Source organism: Oryzias melastigma, linkage group LG22, assembly GCF_002922805.2.
Source record: "Oryzias melastigma strain HK-1 linkage group LG22, ASM292280v2, whole genome shotgun sequence".
Classification (NCBI taxonomy): Eukaryota; Metazoa; Chordata; class Actinopteri; order Beloniformes; family Adrianichthyidae; genus Oryzias; species Oryzias melastigma.
In genome coordinates this window covers 22124878-22143495 of record NC_050533.1, presented here as the reverse complement: position 1 = coordinate 22143495, position 18618 = coordinate 22124878, and the positions used below count along the sequence as shown (strand labels likewise).

The 18618-nt window shown below is 38.0% G+C and overlaps 1 protein-coding gene across 2 annotated transcripts in view; it reads right to left on the bottom strand.

The window, feature by feature from the left end:
• Positions 1 to 18618, bottom strand: part of babam2 (BRISC and BRCA1 A complex member 2) — a 94077-nt gene that overhangs the window by 62466 nt on the left and 12993 nt on the right. For both annotated transcript variants that reach the window (XM_024273025.2, XM_024273035.2), the window contains exon 5: positions 221 to 415. In XM_024273025.2, coding sequence (XP_024128793.1) covers positions 221 to 415 — 195 coding nt within the window. The remainder of the gene's footprint in view (positions 1 to 220; positions 416 to 18618) is intronic.

Below are 18618 nucleotides of genomic sequence, written 5' to 3'. Positions count from 1 at the left end.
TTAGTCGTCATTATGGAAAAACCAACTTAAAATAAGACTTTAACCCCTGAGAAACAAATATAATCTTTATATACCTGCTTTTCCCAGCAGGAGTAAATTAAGGTTTTAATCCTCTCATCCCACTGCTACAAGCAGTACCAATAAAGGACAGGTAAAGTGTTTCCAGGAAACAATAACATTTCCTCACGGCATGTTTTGTCAGAATTAGTGATGTTATTACCCAGCTGTTCTTGAGCCCAGCATAGATTTCCATGTTGCGGCTGTAGCTTGGATCTTCCAGCAGGCTGTCGTACTCGAAAAGCAGCCTGGAGCTCTCCCGCAGACGCTGGCACTGGTAGAGGTGGTACTGCTGGATGAGCTCCTTCACCAGTTGGAGTAAACACTCTGGGTTCCCAGCATCCCACTGGACCAAGTGCTGCCACAGGAAATAGAGAAGAGAAATAGAGATGAAAACAAACCAGATATTCATGTTGAATATTATAAACTTTGGCAGATGTTCGAGCTGCTTTCAAATGGTAGGGGTGTGGACTTCCAACAAGCTCACTAATGATTGGCGAGAGTGGTTGCCATGAAAAACGTTAACTTAGACCAACATGGATCAGTCACTGCTTACTGACAACAATTGACGTGAGCCAGAAGTAAACCATTTTCTATTCTTCATTTTCTTCATTTCTCATTAACGGTCAATGGAGGTCACACATGACAATTTGTAGAGTGGACAACTTTTCCTATTAGAGAGTACACTGAATCCTGTCTCACATGTGAGTGATAATATACAGTAGTGCTGGGTGATATGGTTAAAAAAGCATTTCATAATATAAACTATTTCAAATCACTATAGTGATATATATCACGATATACCAAAATAAATTATATTTTCAGTTATTCTCTGAAAAGAAATTGTCAAAAATGTCATTACTTACTTTTCTCTGATTTTATTTTTTTAAGTTACATGTAACTGAATTAAATGAGAAAAATTATTTTAAAGTGCACAACAGTTTTAAGTTTCTTAGTAGGAAAACACATTTTTGCCCAAAAGTTCAGCAATAAAAATGAATAATAAAAAAAGAAGAGACATGGCACGATATACACTTTTCTATCGCCTACACAACATATATTGTCATATCCCCCAGCCCTAATATACAGGATGTAAAATAATCTAGTGCTCCCAGTTTGTTGCCAGCTTCCAAGATGGGCAAATGAGCTGAAAGTCTGACATTACTGTAGATATCAGCTATAGTCAAATAAAACTCTAGAACGACTACAAATCAGAGTTACTGTCAGTGTTTGTATCTAGAAGGTTTTTGAGTGGACACTAATAAAACACACACAAAATAACAATATGTTTACTCTCTATTAACCTGTGTATTCCTTGTAAAGTGCAGTCATGTACTTGGAATTTATGACGGAAAAAGGTTTTTACAGCAGCCCTTGAAAACTTGCACAGTACTGCAATATGCTAGAAAGCAGCACAGCTATAATAAGCAGACAATAGTGCTATTAGTAGAGTTTGGAAGTGACATTGTAATGGAAAAGAAGTTTGTCACTGCAGGAAAAAAAATGTAAAAGCAGATTTTGACAAGCAGTAATTTCCATTAAAGGATCAGGAGAAAAGGCTGTGCTGAAGGATGTCCTGTTGCCACACAGCCATTGAAATGGGTCTGGAAAAGTGCTGCCACTTCACTGACTGCTGCTTCCACTTCAAGAACACATGGCTGTGGGATCCAGGTTTGGAAGAAAATGTGATTAAAACAAAAAAAAAAAAGCCCCCGTGGTTTTCTTCTTTTTTGGTGCTGTAATTTAGGAATTTAAAATCCTCCGGGTAAAAATGGATGATTTTTTTTTGTTTGTTTGTTGTTAGTAATCTAACACAGTATTTTAGCTTTCATGTGTGGATAGAGGAGAACACACAGATCCAAACATGTGACATGAAAAGCAGAACTCTACCAGAGATGTAGCAGCTTTAAAAGGACAATTGTTTGTTTAATTGGAATTTTGCCAACTGTTACAAAAGGAAGGAAGACTGTTAAAGTAAATAAAGCTCCACTAGTTGTCCCCTGTGTGGTTTTCTGAAATCTGGTCACCTCATTTGACCCAATATCTGGGGGAGGGGTGAGCTGCAGTCGCTTGGGAGCCATTTGGTGTTTTATATTCCCCCAAACTAAGCTCTTGTTGAGCAGTCTTGAGGAGGAAGTCACAGGCCTTGTCTGGTCCTTTGAGCGTTTCCATTGTAAAATGGCCCCATTAAACAGTACCCATGGGTACCTTTTGGGGGCCCCCATCGGTTGTAGGCCCATTGAAAAGTAGAACGGAGCAGCTGGGGTGGAGCCGCTGTAGCCACCCATAGATTAGCAGAAAGTGACGGGGACTTAGAAAGCGTGAGTATAGCGCTCATTTAAGCTAACATTTCCAATGTTTGTAAGCATTTGGATTTTTGAAGTTTCCTGTGTACTCTTCTTTTGTCACAAGTCTTTATTGAAAATGCCTGTAAACAACAACGTCTGTTCTGCCGTGGAACTGCAAACGCTTCTTGCTATCCTTGGTGATGGTGTGAGACATGGTGAGCTAGCAGCACGGTAGCAGTCAACACCACGCATGCGCCGTAAAAACAAACCTCTCAGTGGAAACAAGGCTTAACTCTCGCCAGAATTAACTGAACCATAACATACCATTCCTTACTGGACCGGATCGCTCAGTGGAAACCAGGCTATTTAGTCCCAGATTGGAGTCTTTAGTTTAGAACGACCCAAATGGGGATTTGAAAGCACATCTCAGAGTTTTAGGGTTGACACTCTACCTCTAGATTACGATTTATTTTAAACCTGATTAAAAAAAACAACAACTAGATTTTAGAACTTTTAAATCAAAGAAAAACCTAAAGTCTTAGTCACATGCACCCATATTGATGGGTGGGTGTTGACCCATATTGGAGCTGCAGGTTTTGGGTTTTCTGGGTTTGTGGAAGGTTATAGAGATGAGTGACGGCATTTTAAGGTGAGCGCCTTAAAAGAGGCATCTCACAGATCTTTTCGGGCTTGTACGGTTATCTCAAATGACATTTTGAAATTGGAATGTACGGTGGTCAAGCTTTTGATAAGTGTATCGTGAAGTATTTACAAGGATAATGTAAGTTGCACGCATTTATCACGTACGAGTGATGCTGTTGTACAGTGGCCTTAAGCCACACTCTACTTGTTAGTAAGGTGTTAAGTACTGGCCCCTTACTGACCGCGAGTGAATGCCGTATTCTGGCACTATAGGGCGTACCAGATTGTCAATGAATTATCATATTTTGAAATTATGACATATTTAAGATGCACCGAACTTTAAGGCAAATCAGTCAAGACAAAAAAGTCAGAGATAATTCCATCAGTCAGCCGGACGAAAACATATTTTCCGTGTTAGCGTATTCACAATAACACCTGACCAAACGTTTTGACCGTGCACCGTGTACCTCTTAAAATTGCTTCAACATCAGTAAAGACAACCAAAATTCATCCATTTATTAGGTGCAGTCTTGCATCTTGAACAGATTTAAGGCCTTTTAGGTTCACCTTATAGTGCTGAAAATACGATGTCTATAGGACATCTGATGTCCACAAATACTATGTTCTGATTGTCTAATTTCCTTAATTCTAACAGTTAGGCTGCATGTACGGACACATAAGAAGCACACTTATGACTTGAACACCAGTAACTAGCCCCTTGAATAGTGCAGAGTATTGGGGGGGGGACAAAGAAAAATTTGTACAACATATCTGTGTCTCACCTATTTCCCCCTACTTATCTTTGAGTGTAAATGTTTGTTTCGACTTGTCACACGCAACAGAAATAAATGTGCATTAATGCTAACACGTGATAGTGATAATAAAAAAATCAGTTACAGAACTTTGGGTCACATATTTGCTCCTTATCTTTATTTATTTGACTTTTTCTTTCTTTTTGGTAGAAAATGACAAAGGCAAAAGTAAGTGTCTTCGTCCTCAGGCAACTTCTCTGAAGAGAAGTAAAAGATTGTAATTCAGGTATGAAAAAACATCATCAAGTGTTATCTTGTCTCAGGAGACAGGTTCTCTTATCTGCTTCCCTACCCAACCCTCAGTCCTCACAATGCCAGAGTTCTGCCCAAACTCATTCTGAAAGTGAAATAGTGCTGGCTGTCTTCATCTGCCAGAACACAAAAATCTTGTTTCCTGATGATGCAACTCCACAACTAAGACGAGCATTGTCTTCTGTGGCACTAAAGTGAAATGCAGCTGAAGGTAAACAGTGAAAAAAGAACAGTTTTATTTGCACCAATTAAGTTAAACAAGTGCCAGTATTGATACCATTAATCATGCTTTTGCTATGCACCGGATTGCCTCCACAACTGTCTGGAAGCCAGGATGAGTCTGAAGGAAAAAGCTTTCATTGTTTTGGAGTGGAGCAGGGAGGGCTGGTGGATGGTAGAGGTGCTGTGGTGGTGGTGGGGGGGATGAGTGGCAAGAACAAGTTAAAATGAGACAATGACTTCATCGTGCTGATCCACCAGTGGTTACCAGCAATGCTGGGATTCCCGAAATGAGCAAGAGATGCAAACAAAGACGGGCATTGTCCAAAAGTGGCAGTCACTGCTCCGGGACATGAGCGCGCTGAAACCGCGGCGAAGCCGAGGAAGTGCCGTGTCAGGATTGTGACAAAGGATATCACACTGAGGGGGACGAGAGGAGATGATAGAGGATTCACGGGGGGTGGGGGGTGTAACTATGCAAAGAAAAGGCAAGTAGGCCAAGGCCAAATGGAGATGAGACAAACTCTCACTATTTGGTGTGACTGATTGGTAAAAAGGAAACCAGCCAATCAAAACAGGTGAGACGGTAGAGACTATATCTTCTCTAACAATATTTAAATGTGTTCAGCTCACACGCCCTCAGAGCGAGACACAGTAGCTCAGAAATGTGGAGGAACGAGACCCGTGGGTGTGAGAGGAGCAGCGCCGGATAAACACAGCTTCAGTAATTACAGCCGAGGCATTCTTGAGGTTAGCAATTAAACTCAGCTCCTCAAGTGAAAATATTAGGTAGCCAATGACAAAAGAGCTGAGATGGGGGGGGTGGCGCCCAGGTGGAGGATCTGATTTCTGGTGAAGTGTCCATTCCTCATATGAAGATAGAATCAGCAAAATATTTTTAGGTTTAGACTTACGTATGTCCTAACACTGGGATAACGGATAATACATTTTATTTAAAATGCTATACTGAAAAAAAAAGTTTCTTGATCTGTTAATATTCACACAGACCAAACAGTAATGTTAAAGACAATGTAGGAACAACTAAGTGTTGGTTAAAAGGCCCTATATCATGCTATTTAGTCTTTCAGAGTAAACTATGTCATATATGACCCTTGGCGCAAAAAAGAACAATTTTTTCTTAAATATGGGTTATTTTTTTAAGCTCTTTTCACCTGGAATCAACTCGATCTCTGAGTCTCTGCCTTTCCCTCTTTGTGGGTGTCGTCCATTTCATGAGAGCCGGCCTTGGTATCTGAACTTTTGCAAGAATGGATGTGCATATTGAATGCATGAAATAAAATTGGGTGTGTGAGGAATTACAACCATAATAAACTTAAAAAGCTAAAAAAAGTAGATTTTGCATGACATAGGCCTTTTAAACCATTGTCGCTACCCCACCTACTGCTTTGCCGACTGAGCATCTGCTTTCTGTATCTCACAATTATTGAGGACTTTGTTGTTAGCAAGTACAATAGTTTTATGAGCATGTGCAGAAACTAAGACGATGTAAAATGTGATGTTTAACTTGAAGTTACTGCACTGGATTCAAGTCGCTGCAGAAAAGCTGGAACAAAGAAAGGTGTGAAAATCTTTCTAAGAATGGATTTGGTTAGGAAGTGGAAGTTATTCAAATTTCCCATTATTTCACATAATATATGCAGAAGCAGTGTTGGCTTTGTGCGACTTCAAGCCACATTGTTAAAGGGACTCTGACCAGCAGCAGAAGACAGCTCGATCTTTTCCTCATGCTACTCTCCATGTTCTGACTTTGAGTTAACAAGGTAGTCTATTGAATGCTGAAACAAACCCAGAAGAAAGATGAAAAAGACCAGAGCTCCCCAAAACAGTGTGGATGTGCTGTAGGGTGTGCGTGGTCGTGCTCCAGACATCTAAGTGTGCAAAAACTCTGAATTGGTTTAGAATGTTCTGCTGAAGGCTGTGTGTGCCTAAACAAATCTGTTTTCTCCCCTTTATGAAAAGGATAAGCCCTGTGGAAAATGTACAGATTTGATACATGAAAAACATAAAATGATGCTGTAGTCACAAATCTAGCCAGTTTGAAAGCTGAGATTAAACATTTGATGAAATAAAATCCATCTACCAGCCCTGCACATTCATCTGTTTGGAGGGAATGTCTCTCTGCAAGCTTTAACCACGGGGGGTAAGGATCACAGCCTTTAAACAATAGAGCGGGGCTTAATCTGGACCTTATAATCCTATTATTTTGTCACAACACAGTGGCTAAACCTGTGTCAGATGATTTAAGCCTTACCTTGGCTGACGATAAAACCTGTCACTCAAAGAAATGCATCTCCGATACCTTCCATTTTTTAAAAAAAGACTGTTTATCTATAAAGGCAATTAATAATCGTATTACCTTAAGATATTAGGTTTTGATTCAGTAACTCTGAAAACGGCGTGTTACAAATATAGTGGATTAGCATTAGTGGCATTAGGTTTTTGCATTTTTGATAGTCATAAAGACAACAATAGACACTGTGCCAACACAGCAAATGTCAGATCGTAAACACAAAAATATAAATTCTTTCAGCCTAATTGTTTATATCTTTACAGATTAAGCACATTTTATTAGGAATCTACTAAAAACTGCAAATAAAATATTAAACTTTTTGGGTAATTAAAAAGCATCAGGGCCGGCGTGGAAGTAAAGAAAAATAATTTACTAGATTAAAGTAGCAAAATTATAAGAAAAAAGTGGCATATTTACAAGAATAAAGTTATAACTTCACAAGTTTTCATTTGAGAATTTACTGAATTAAAGACATGAATGTATAAACTAAAAGGTTGTTTACAAAAAATAAAAACAACTACAACAAAAAGGACCAATATAGTGTTTCAGTTTAAAAGACAGATTGTAAACGGTAACTTCTTCATTGGTTTTACAAGACTAGGTATTTTAGTGAGTCATCATTGACTTATAAATATGAAAACATTGAAAAGAGATTGGTGGAAATTCTTCAGAAAAAGATTCTTGACCCAGAAGTACATTTCTGGCGATTTGTGGCTTCCCCATAACTGGATGCATTGATGGATTTAGTCCGTATATAAGGTGGATTGAGGCTTACACAAACAACTTTGTTTATAATCCATGATCCGTACGGATCAGAAGCCACGGTTCGGCACACACGTGTACCGTGGACCACCCCAATCACCACCCTTCTGCGCACGCACACACCCCAGGCTCGCATAATTGAAATCAATTGTCCGTTCACATCGAATGCAATTCAATTCAAATTCATGTACATTGTCTTTGCTTTAGAAAGCGCTGAAGTAGCTGCTTGACAGTTCTCCAAGTGTGTGAACTTGAAGCTCCCGCTGCGTGTAGGAGGAGCTCCCGTCAAAAACCTTTCTCGACTTTGTTTATTTAATTTTAAGAGCTGACTAGAAGCATCGGTAAACGTCTTAAGAGATTCTCCCAGTTAAGATCAGCCATAGCAGCAGCTGTCCCGCACAGGAGAAAGCCACTGCTCAGTAACAGGGCAGTCAGAGAATGATAGTATGGCAAGCGAAAGGGATCATAAATTGCCAGGAAAAATGGGGACGGCAGCAAAATCTTTTAACAATTACTTTAAAAACATGTAAATGTTTCCTGAGTTAGTTTCAATAAAACAATTAATACCAAAAAAAAAATGTTAAGTTGAATTTGGACATTAGCATTTTAAGTGGTACTCCAGATAGATTTGGTTATTTCAAACTACTTTTAACCATTCTTTTCTCTCAGATATTTTAGATTTAATCTAAAGAAATGTAAATGTCATCAGAAACGACATGTTTTAGCATTTTGTTTGTGTTCAAAGTTTAAAGATGTTTCATTTTAATAAATAGGCCTCAATGAACTAACATTATCAAATATTGGTTTTAATCTAGTCTAAAAATTAATTTTAGGCTTTTACCTTCTTTTTTGCTGTCGTTTTTTTTTTTTACTTTTTACTGATCCGAAAAATGATCCGAACAGTGACCCTAAAACCATGACACGATCCGAACCATGAGTTTTCTGATCCGTTACAGCCCTTATATATATATATATATATATATATATATATTTATATACACACACACACACATATATATATGTATATAGGCATATGTATGTATGTAGACATACATATGTCTGTATATATTTATACATACAATATTTTGAATTAATTAAATGTGAAGTTTGTCCAAAAACGTTCAACACTTTGCATGAATCAAGAATTATAAATTAAAATAGTTTTTCCTTGACATTTATAAGTACATATGTTAAACATTTCTACGTTACTGCACTGAATGCTGCAGTATTATAGTATGTGTCAGAGGGGAGTGATGCTTTTAAGCTGCAGTTTCTGTCAGTATACGGTGCACACATTATTTTGGAGGAGCTCAGTGAAGCTGCTGTTTTCCTTTAGGAGAAATCATAAATACATTTAAAAAAAATATACCTAAATTGGGCATCTTCACACTGAAAAGACCCAAGTTGACAGAATTATGTCTTCCTTTGCCATCCGTCTGTATCATTCGATCCAATATTAAGGCCAATAAGAGAGAGACTGCCATCTGAAATGGCAAGATAATTATATAGGCCAAAAGATGATATTTGTTTTTACGTCTTCGATGTGATTTTTATAGATGCTGGCAGCCTGATCCAATAAATCGCTGTAGACTTGAAAGTGTGAGGCATTAAAAACTCCCAAGTATTAAATTAATCTCTGTTAGTCTCTAATTCAAGAGTGGGCTCACACCCTCTTTCGCCCCCTGAGAGTGCCAAGTGTAAGATCACGCTAAATTGCTCTTGTCATGTGTTTAAGACACTTGGCACTCTCAGCCCAGTGTTTGTTTTTTATAGTGATCTGTGCGGCTTGTGTCCAACACAGAGCAACTTCTTGACAGAAATAACACTTTAAGTACTTTTAATGAAGATATAACCGCTTTAAGGGCTGACTGGTCCTGCTTAGGTGTAAATACTTAAATCCCCCTTTTTCTGCCTTTCATTTGTTTCAATTGCACAGCTCTTTTTACTAGCCGCTCTGGCTGCAGACAATGCATTGACCATTAAAAGAAGGCCTAGCACTGAGCACTGCCAATGGCAAACTCTTAAAAAAGTGTAATGCATTATTCGCAAAAGCAGGAAGGAAACAGGAGCTGCGGTTTGTACACTGTGGCCACATTGGCGTACCTTGCTTTATGGGGCATCTGAGGTCCTTTGTTAAAACAGTAACAGGGGACAAGCTGCTGCAACAGATAGGAAATGCTCACGAATGCCTGGCCTTTCCGGTTACCATAGGTAATGTGAGGTTGACAACATTTTCTCTCATCTGACAGGAGAACGATACAAACAAGGGTGACCAATCCAAGACCTTGAGGAAGAAGGCACGGCTTCTTCTTCAACTATCTCGGTTCTTTAGATGTATAGACCTGGTTAAAGTTTTAGTCACCCACATATGAAGTTGACCAGTGCATATGGTTGGGTTGCCCAGGCCAAAGAGCGACCACATCTTAAGGGTGCACAGGTGTGTCTTGCACTTCCATTAACGCCTGGTTCACACCACATGTAGAAGCGCCTGGAGGGTGTGGTTCACATCGTGCTGATGTCAGCACGATTCTACCCCCTTGTTTTCGTGGGTATGGGAGGGGCTACTGCAGATAGTGCAGGTTTTTAGAGGATTACTCTTAAATGCATGAACGGATCAAAATACCGTTTCGGGGTTCTTTATAGTGAGGAATGAACAGCATAATGTACTTAAAACCTCAAAAAGTAGAATTTTCATTGTATGGTCCCTTTAACCCTTCCGCTCTCCTTGGCTTGTTTACATTAAAAGTGGGGTCATCTGGACCCCACAAGACAGTGCGCTGAACTTTTTTTATTACTGATTTTTGAGTTTCACTAATGTCTGTGGCAGACAAAAAACTGGCTGTAATTTTCTGTGTATTTACCATTTGTGATTTTATCCAAAAAAGGTGCTACCTAAGAATTTACATTTAAGCTGTGTTGTAAATAAATTTTACTTTATTTAATTAAATAACACTTATAGAACCTTATTGGTTGAAGAATATTTAATCAATGTTTCTTTTATACTGAAAATATTTTATTTTGGAAACCAGATAACTTTGAGTATCAAAAACATTTATTAGATTACCAAAAAGTAAAAGTTTGGGTAAAAGCAACTTGTATGCAGTGCTTAATGCTCTGATAATGCAATAAAATGTAAATATATTTTTTATTCGTATAAATGGTTTTTTAGTATACCATTTTTTTCTAAAAAAAAAAAATGGATATATTGTCTCTGGTACAGTCTTGGGGTATATATTGCATTGTAATGTGTGTTTTGAGACATATACCGTATCACCAGAGTCTTGCCAATACATAACCCTATTGTTTGGGCACTGGAACCGTTTCAAAAGTACCAGTTTGGCACTGGGGCGGCATAAAATCCTAACGGTACCCATTCCGATGGACAAGTGTGTTCAGTCAATAGCAAAAATACAAATTTAGAAGAACAATGTAAGTTCTAACGTTGAACTTTGGAATACTTTTTAACCTTTTGCTAGAATTCTTAAGCAAACTTAGGAGTTTTGACATTTAGTCCATGTATTTTATGGACTTTTAGAAGGCACTGGACTTCATCCCTCTGGACATTTTGTGTAGATGCTCTGGGAATATGGGATACATGGCCAAGGTGGGGCAAGGGAAGACAGCTTCACTTGTACAACAACTTTCCGATGCAGAGTTTCAAAGCTTCTGCAGCATACAGAAAAACCGAAAAAGCAAAATAATAAGGTGCATTAAATAGTATGAATGTGGCAACTGAAACAACACCACCAAAATAGAACACTTTAGGTTGGAACATAGTTATTACTAAAGATGCTAAACGCCGATCTCATCAGAAAAAGCTGGTTCTAGTGCACCACACTGGCAAAAAGTAGCTCCAAACTGTTTATTCTCTCGCATTCGACCAGATGATTGCTTTTTGTAAATCTCAGAGCCCTGCTGGGTCTGTGCTCTGGTAATAAAGGAAAGCATTTTATCCCACACTAATAAGGGGTTCATAAACTAGCAGCAGATCTTTAAAATCAGTGCCATACTGAACTGGCAGCTCATGTAAGGACTGAAGAAAAGTAGTGATGTGCTTAGTTCTCATGGTTTTCCTCCAAATTCGTGGAGGACTGTGAAGCTTCTGAATGTGTTTAAAAGATACTTTTTTTTTTTAAGAAAAGCAGACGGCAAACCAGAACAGAAATGAAGCCCGCGGGAGATGAAGCCATGAATCAACTTCTCTAGATCTTGCTTGGACATGAGACCTCAGAGTCTCAGTATTTGATAAAAAAGGAAAAAGCGGATTTAGTAGTGGCCCATATAGAAACAAAACTCAGGTGTGAGTTTATTATGGAACAAAGATTTTAGTTATAGACTTCATAGTTAAACAGAATGGATTTTTAATTTGCCACTCCCTCCAACAAAGGGAAAGATAAGTCCATAAGGACAAAGGTGAAGGGGTAAATCACGACTAAAGGCAATGCATGCAAAATGCTAAGTAAGTCCCCTAATACAAAGTCCATGCACAAATACATCAATAAGCAGGTCTAGACTGGAGAGAGGGTAGATTAAACTAAGTAAAAAAAATACTAAGAACAGCGCAAATTTAGAAAAAAATCTCTTTCATTTCTAAGTGATGGTTCTAATATCGATTCATAATAAGTGATCAGAGCTGGGTAGAGCTCTGCAATAAATCAAAGACGATATTTATCGCAGTATAACTTTCTCTTGATAGAAAAATGAATATTGCGACAGACTTTTATTTTGAAGGGCCCAAAATTAACACTTGCCACTTTGGTGAGTAAAGTTAGGGGGTTAGTCGCCACATGGCAAGTAAATGTTTGTGTAAAATTAGTTATGTTTAAGAGCTCTCCTTTCGGTGATTATCAATTGTCCTCTTCTCCTTTACCATCTGAATGTGATGTAAATAAGCGCACGCGAGGACCGTAGTCACATCACCTGCGTAGCGTTTAGTTTGGGCTGACGAAACAGTGGAAGCAGCAGAAATTTTTAAAAGTATCCAGGCAGAACTGGAGGCTAAAGCTGCCAGAATGAGGAAATCTCAATTAAATCTGTCCTTGTTTCCTCAGTATGTTTGAATTTGAGTTTACAGTTAGATGACATTAAATAGGCGTTCATGCCATTTATAGATTACTTTTATACATCATTTTCTTAAAAAAAAACCCAGAAAAAGTAAAATTTTAAAAAAAGTAAAACCCCTTTTTTTTAAATCTACCAGCCAACTTGACTGGCGACTAAAAAATTAAATACAGGCCCTGAATGGAGGTATTTCACTTACTTAATATCTGACAGAAACAGAATAATGTTTAGTGCAAATTGTGCAGAAGGCACGCTCGTTCTAAAACTGGAAATACCACCAACCTTTTATCACCTCAAACGGTGCCACCAAGCATGCTCAATCTCAGACAGAAATCGACAATAATTCTCCAGTAAAAACAACAAAGTTCAGTCCTGCAGAGCAGCAACAATCTAAACTATGAGAAGAAATTCTGTTAACTTGCTTTTACTTCCTATAGCTTATAATAGGATGTCGACAAAAAAAATCAGTCTTATGTTTGTTCTGTGAACCTTTAAAACATTAGAATATACTTGTAGAATTAAAGCTCTGTTTTTAAATGTAACTGATCAAACAGTTTAGTGTTCTGTTTTATCTATGTTATTATTTGAAAGCTTTTGCTTTAATTTTCAATTTAGTTTGTAATATTTGTGCCTTTTCTGTGTTTTCTGGAAAAAAAAATGAGTGCAGTGCAATCTTTTTCTGCTCCATTTGAAAATAATAATAAACAGTGATTAATTATCTATTTTTAATCATATAGGTGTAATTCCTAGAAATTATTGGACACTGAGAAAGTTGTTTTAACTCAATTTGGAAGATAATCAAGCACTATTAATTATAAACAACAACAAAATACAACATCATTTTATGAACTAAACTTTATGCAATCATAAAATTAATCAAAATAGTCATGTTTATATTTAATGCATTCTCTTATACAAACATGTAGATAACCTGTTAGTTTTATCATCAGGAGCTGGAACAGCGTTGTGCAACACCATCTGCGTATAACAAGTTTTAAGAAACATTGAGCCTTTCCTCCCTTTTGGCTTCCGTCTGTATCATTTCCTCCGGGTTGGTCACTTTTCCCAGCAGCCCCGTGGGTAGACCTGCCCCGCTGTTTTCACTAGAACAGCAGACTTCACTCTTTTCGTTAAACAAACGAAAACCTTCAGTTTCAGTTTTAATTCCTGGCTGTGTGATATTCCTGATGACCAAATATCAGTTTGAGAAATCTTTTAACCCCGGAGAACCCAAGAACTGAAGATAAATTTGGAAAAAAAAAAAGAAAAAAGTTTTGTTTCTTTGATCATTTGAGCAGCAGCAATTAATAGCCATCAAAAAGACACAAAGGAAAAAATAAAAAAAAATAACTAAAAAAAAAACAAATAAATACAATTTAAAAAGTGGCCGAATTTGATCTTATAGATTACTCAGGTTGATTAAAACACTTTAGTAGCATTAGAAAGTAGACAAGCAAAAATCAAGAAACTAGTTTTGTTCCAGTGTCAGTAAATCTAGTCTTCCATGAAAGTGGAATGTTATTGGGTTTGCATGGTATAAAGAATTCAGGGGATTTCCTTTGGAGAATAGATATGCCAGGTGGTTGGAAAACATCTGCAATTATTGTTTGCCGTCTAAGTAGTTTGAGTAACTAAAATGTGACAACTGTCATCAATTTTCTATGGGGCATATTTTGTTCGATATTTGAAAAATTCTAAAGGCTATAAATACCCCAAAATACAAGCAGTAATGTCCTTAATGAGCTGAACGTTTTGATAACAAGTTTGTTGAAATCACTGAAAGTGTGATTGAATTTTTATCTGCCGAAAAACGTGCAGAAAGGAGCAGGAGAATCACTATAGTATGAATGCTTAGTAAGCATTCACTCAATGACCCGTTTTATTGTGGATGTTTGTACATGTGTAGCATACTTAAGACACAACATTAAAACATGTAACAGTATGTTTTCATTCATTGCTGCTCTTCAATGTGCATCCCACACCATCACTGATTCAGGTTTATAGCTCTGAGCCTCTGAATGTCTGTATTTATTCCTCTTCTGTCATATGTACTTATACCTTAAGCCTTAACCACAACTGCTCTGCGGGTGGATATGGGCGGTCTGTGGGTGAAAAATGGGCAAACCTGTACGGGGCACAAAGGTGACCTGCACAAAATATCAAAGACGTAGACCGCTCTGTGAGCCCATAGAGAGAAAATGATCAAGTGTGTTTTATATGGGCATGCTGCAGGTGACGGGTCATTGTGAACACTTAAAATAATGTAAGGGTAAGTAAGGGTGACGTACTGTAGGTGAGAAGTAGGCAGATTTTTCAACCCCCTGTATCCTGTGCTTTGTTGTGCAAGGAGCCCATCAGTGTTGTTAAGTTAGAAGTGCGTGCATCCTGACAGTTAGAAATGAAGTTGTTAGACAATCGGAGGGTGTGTTCAGACTGGTAAAATCATTTGTTCCGGTTTAAGCCACTTAATTTGTTTCAGATAGAGTCCTGAACCTTCCATTTGATCTGTATTCAGACGGCTGTCAAGTGGACTTTCCTGTTCCAAAACAAAAGTTGTAAACAGAACCATGTGACTAAAGATTTCTTCACTCACTGGCCAGGAATTAGGAGAGCGAGACAAAGCAACTGGAGGCAGAAATTATGGAAGTCCTGTGCTTTGGAATCTTTGAGATATTTCACTGATTCAAACTTTGTATTTCGCTAACCAATTTTGGCTGAGGGATGCTGCAAGGCCGTTACTGGCAATACGAAGGCTATGAAAGTGGGATGATCAGTGCTTGTGACAGATAGATTGTTGGAAAAACAGTGTGAGAAGCAATGTGGATCATGTTAAAAGTTGTTTTAATGAGCCTGCACTCATCTGACCTCATTTCAGTTAGTAGCTGTGCCTCACTGTTGTGGTCTTATGACATTTTTTTTAAAGAGAATTCTGTTAAGGAACTATAATGTAGCTTTTAGGATGATGTCACAGCAGCGGTAGATGCGTGCCGCATAAGAGACATCGAAAAGATGTAAGAAGTGTTTTAGCAGTGTTAAAAACAGTTGTTCCAACATGTAAGGAGTAGGACCATTTTTTCTGTTTGGTAGCACGACAATCATTGCCTTACATTTGTCCTGTTGCTTCAGTTCTACTTTGCTTACATCACGTGACTACCGGCTACGGTGGCCGTTTTGGTTCAGGTATTATGCTCCAGGACCGCTTTGTATTCAGAATCTCAGAGCGAACCAAAAGCTCAGTCTGACTGGAAACAAGCCGAGACCACCTCTAAAGATGGGTCCGAGAGTGGTTCCTGGGACCAGGGTTGGCTTGGGTGTATTCAGACAGAATATTTGTTTCAGGTTATTGGGGGAAATGAACTCTGATTCACTTTAAGGGGACCAAATGTGTCCAGTCTGAATACACCCAGAGTGTAGTTTGTATGGTCATCCTAGGGCCGTTTTATGGATATCATCAGCACATCCCATGCATGTGGAGTAAGGGCACCAAATGACAGCAACACACACCCATCATATGTGCGTGCAGCTTACATTATCCTTACAAATACAAATACTCGATAATGGTACGTTCTATTTTTATGATGTACATTGAGGTCTAAAGTATGCCTAAAGTATGGGTAAACTTCCCTGTACAGGTCCTTGTGACTAAGGCATTTTCATTCATTGTTGGGACCTTTCCCATGCTGTCTGTGTAGACTAGTATACAGGGAGTGTGCTTTGGTGTACTGAATGAGTGGTATCCATAGGAGTCTCAGCTGGGAGCTGACGTGACACTGATGAAAGATTGTGAAGAAATGTCATTGACCTTAAAAATCATGGCTTGTGCCCCTCCGAATTTTAGCTTCATCATCTTTATCGTCACTGTTGTGAGCTTCGGTCAGCCCATAGTTTGGAGATACCAGCGTTAAGAAGACTTTACGTAATTCCTTTGTGTTGTAAATTTGCCTTTGTTTTATTCTGGCTTCTGCGAGTTGAACTGCAGAGCCTGGACTTTAAGCTATTTTCGTTCTTTAGTTGATATTTGCGTATTTGCATGAATGATTGTGTCTTACTGCACTTTACCACAGCTGCTCCAGTTGAGGAGATTATATTTTATGTTATCTATTAGGGCTGGGAATCACTGGGTACCTCACGATACGATACGATACGCGATACATGGCTCACGATATCGATAATATCGCGATACTGCGATAATTGGTAAAAATCCTCTCTAATAACTACCATTATATAGAACATGTTTTGGGGGGAAATATATCCCCATTTATCTTTTTTACCTTAAACACAATCAAACTAAACAACTTTTCTTATTTTGTGCAACAAATTATAGACACTTTTGTGCAAAATTGCTGAAATCAGTAATACTATGTCTTTGACAAACATTGACAACAACTGAATTGGAATTATCTGTCAGATTATGTTAACAATAGTAAACATGATCAGCAGTGACACTACTTAGTGCAGAATTGTTGTAAACAGAACAAATATTAAATAAGTCAAGTAGTGACAGCTATCTACCTCCAAAAGAACGTCACACCAAAGGATGATGAATATAATGTTTTACAGCCTCTGTCAAAATTGACCTAATTTTTTGTGCACTTTTCTCTCACTTGAAAAGGGCTGAGCATCCAAAAATGAAGGCTGATTTACTCAGACTGTCACTTGAGATTATTTTTCCAATTTTTATCATTTTTCCATTTGGTCAGTCAGCAGTTAATAGGTAAAATCCTTAAAACACACATAATAATGGCAATAAAGATAATTTTAAGTGCTTCAATTAATTAGCATTCTCCCTAATTTTACAGTGAATTCATGTACTTTAGTTAAATTACATTTAAATTTAAGTTCATACATCAAATCCTGCTTTTTTATTTAAGAATTACTTTAAAATTAACATTAGCAACAAGTAATTACATTGTTTGAAAACGTCACATTATAAATTTATCAAAGTTACACCGTACAGCAGCAGGTTAAACATTATAGTGCATGAAAGCGAAAATTCCGATGCTCCTTGAAGTGTACACAGACAACTGCGTAGCACGCGCTCAGTACCCACAGCAAAACAGGAAGTAAGTGATCGCTGTCATTCTAGCGCTCAGACAAAGTCACTTCTTACCGGGCGGATCCCCTACAGATGGATGATAAATGCTGACAGGTAGACATGCTTCACACACGCGCTACAGAGCCTGTATCTCACCGGTGGTTCTCCCGAACGAGCGCGAGCATCGCTATTAAAAGTCCGACGCAGCGTGCGCCCATAGTTCCGGCGCGCGACTCAGACGCTCAGCGCTACAGCCTCTTCAAATGAAAAATATAATATCGATACTTGGTCAGAACCCATCGAGAATCGATCGCAGGACTAAATATCGCGATATATCGCAATATCGATATTTTGGCACACCCCTATTATCTATTATTTCCCATCTCTTTGAGTCATAACCATTTCTTTTTTTCTTTTTTTTAATTTAATTTGTTTGATTTGTTAAATGTGTTTCTTTTTTAAATATACATATTTCTATTAACATTTCCACCTGGTATACAGAGGGTTTTCTGCACCGAGATCTTTATAAATGAGGCCCGTGGTTCTTATGTCACAGGAAGAGGTGTTTTTTTTCCTCCTGTGGTGAGCTTGCTTAACACTACCGCAGCTCAACAATCTTTCCAGGTAAACAATCATTTTCAACAGCACTTGGTTTAAGCTTATTAAGAAAAAAAAAAAAAAAACTCAATAACTTCTAGGAGGAGTTTAATTCTCCAGTTTTTATGTTGTCTGTGTTTCTTTAAAAAGACGTTTTAGGATGTAGATTTTTTATGTTTTGATTCAAAACTCAAGATCTGGTCTAAGAGAAGATTTTAGTCCCAGAAAGAAAAGAACATTTATGAGACAGACAAAATGTGTGCAGCATCTCAGCTAATGATTAACTATGATCAAAAGAATAAACATTAAAACTAGAGTTTAAATAAGAGCAGGTCCAGAACGCAGTGATGTCAGGAGAGGAAAGTTGGTTTAATAAACGGGACCCTGGCAGTCGATTCCTTCTGCTGCTGTGGCTTCGTGGGTTTAGATTAATATTGATGCGCTATTATCATTACCGGTATGATGCCCAATGAGACAGTTCTATTTGTGATATTGGTTTAAATAAATACAATTGAGTTGAATGTCCATCAACGTGGGTTTCTAGGAGCAGTTTCCACTTCTTTTTTAGGTAAAAACTTTTAT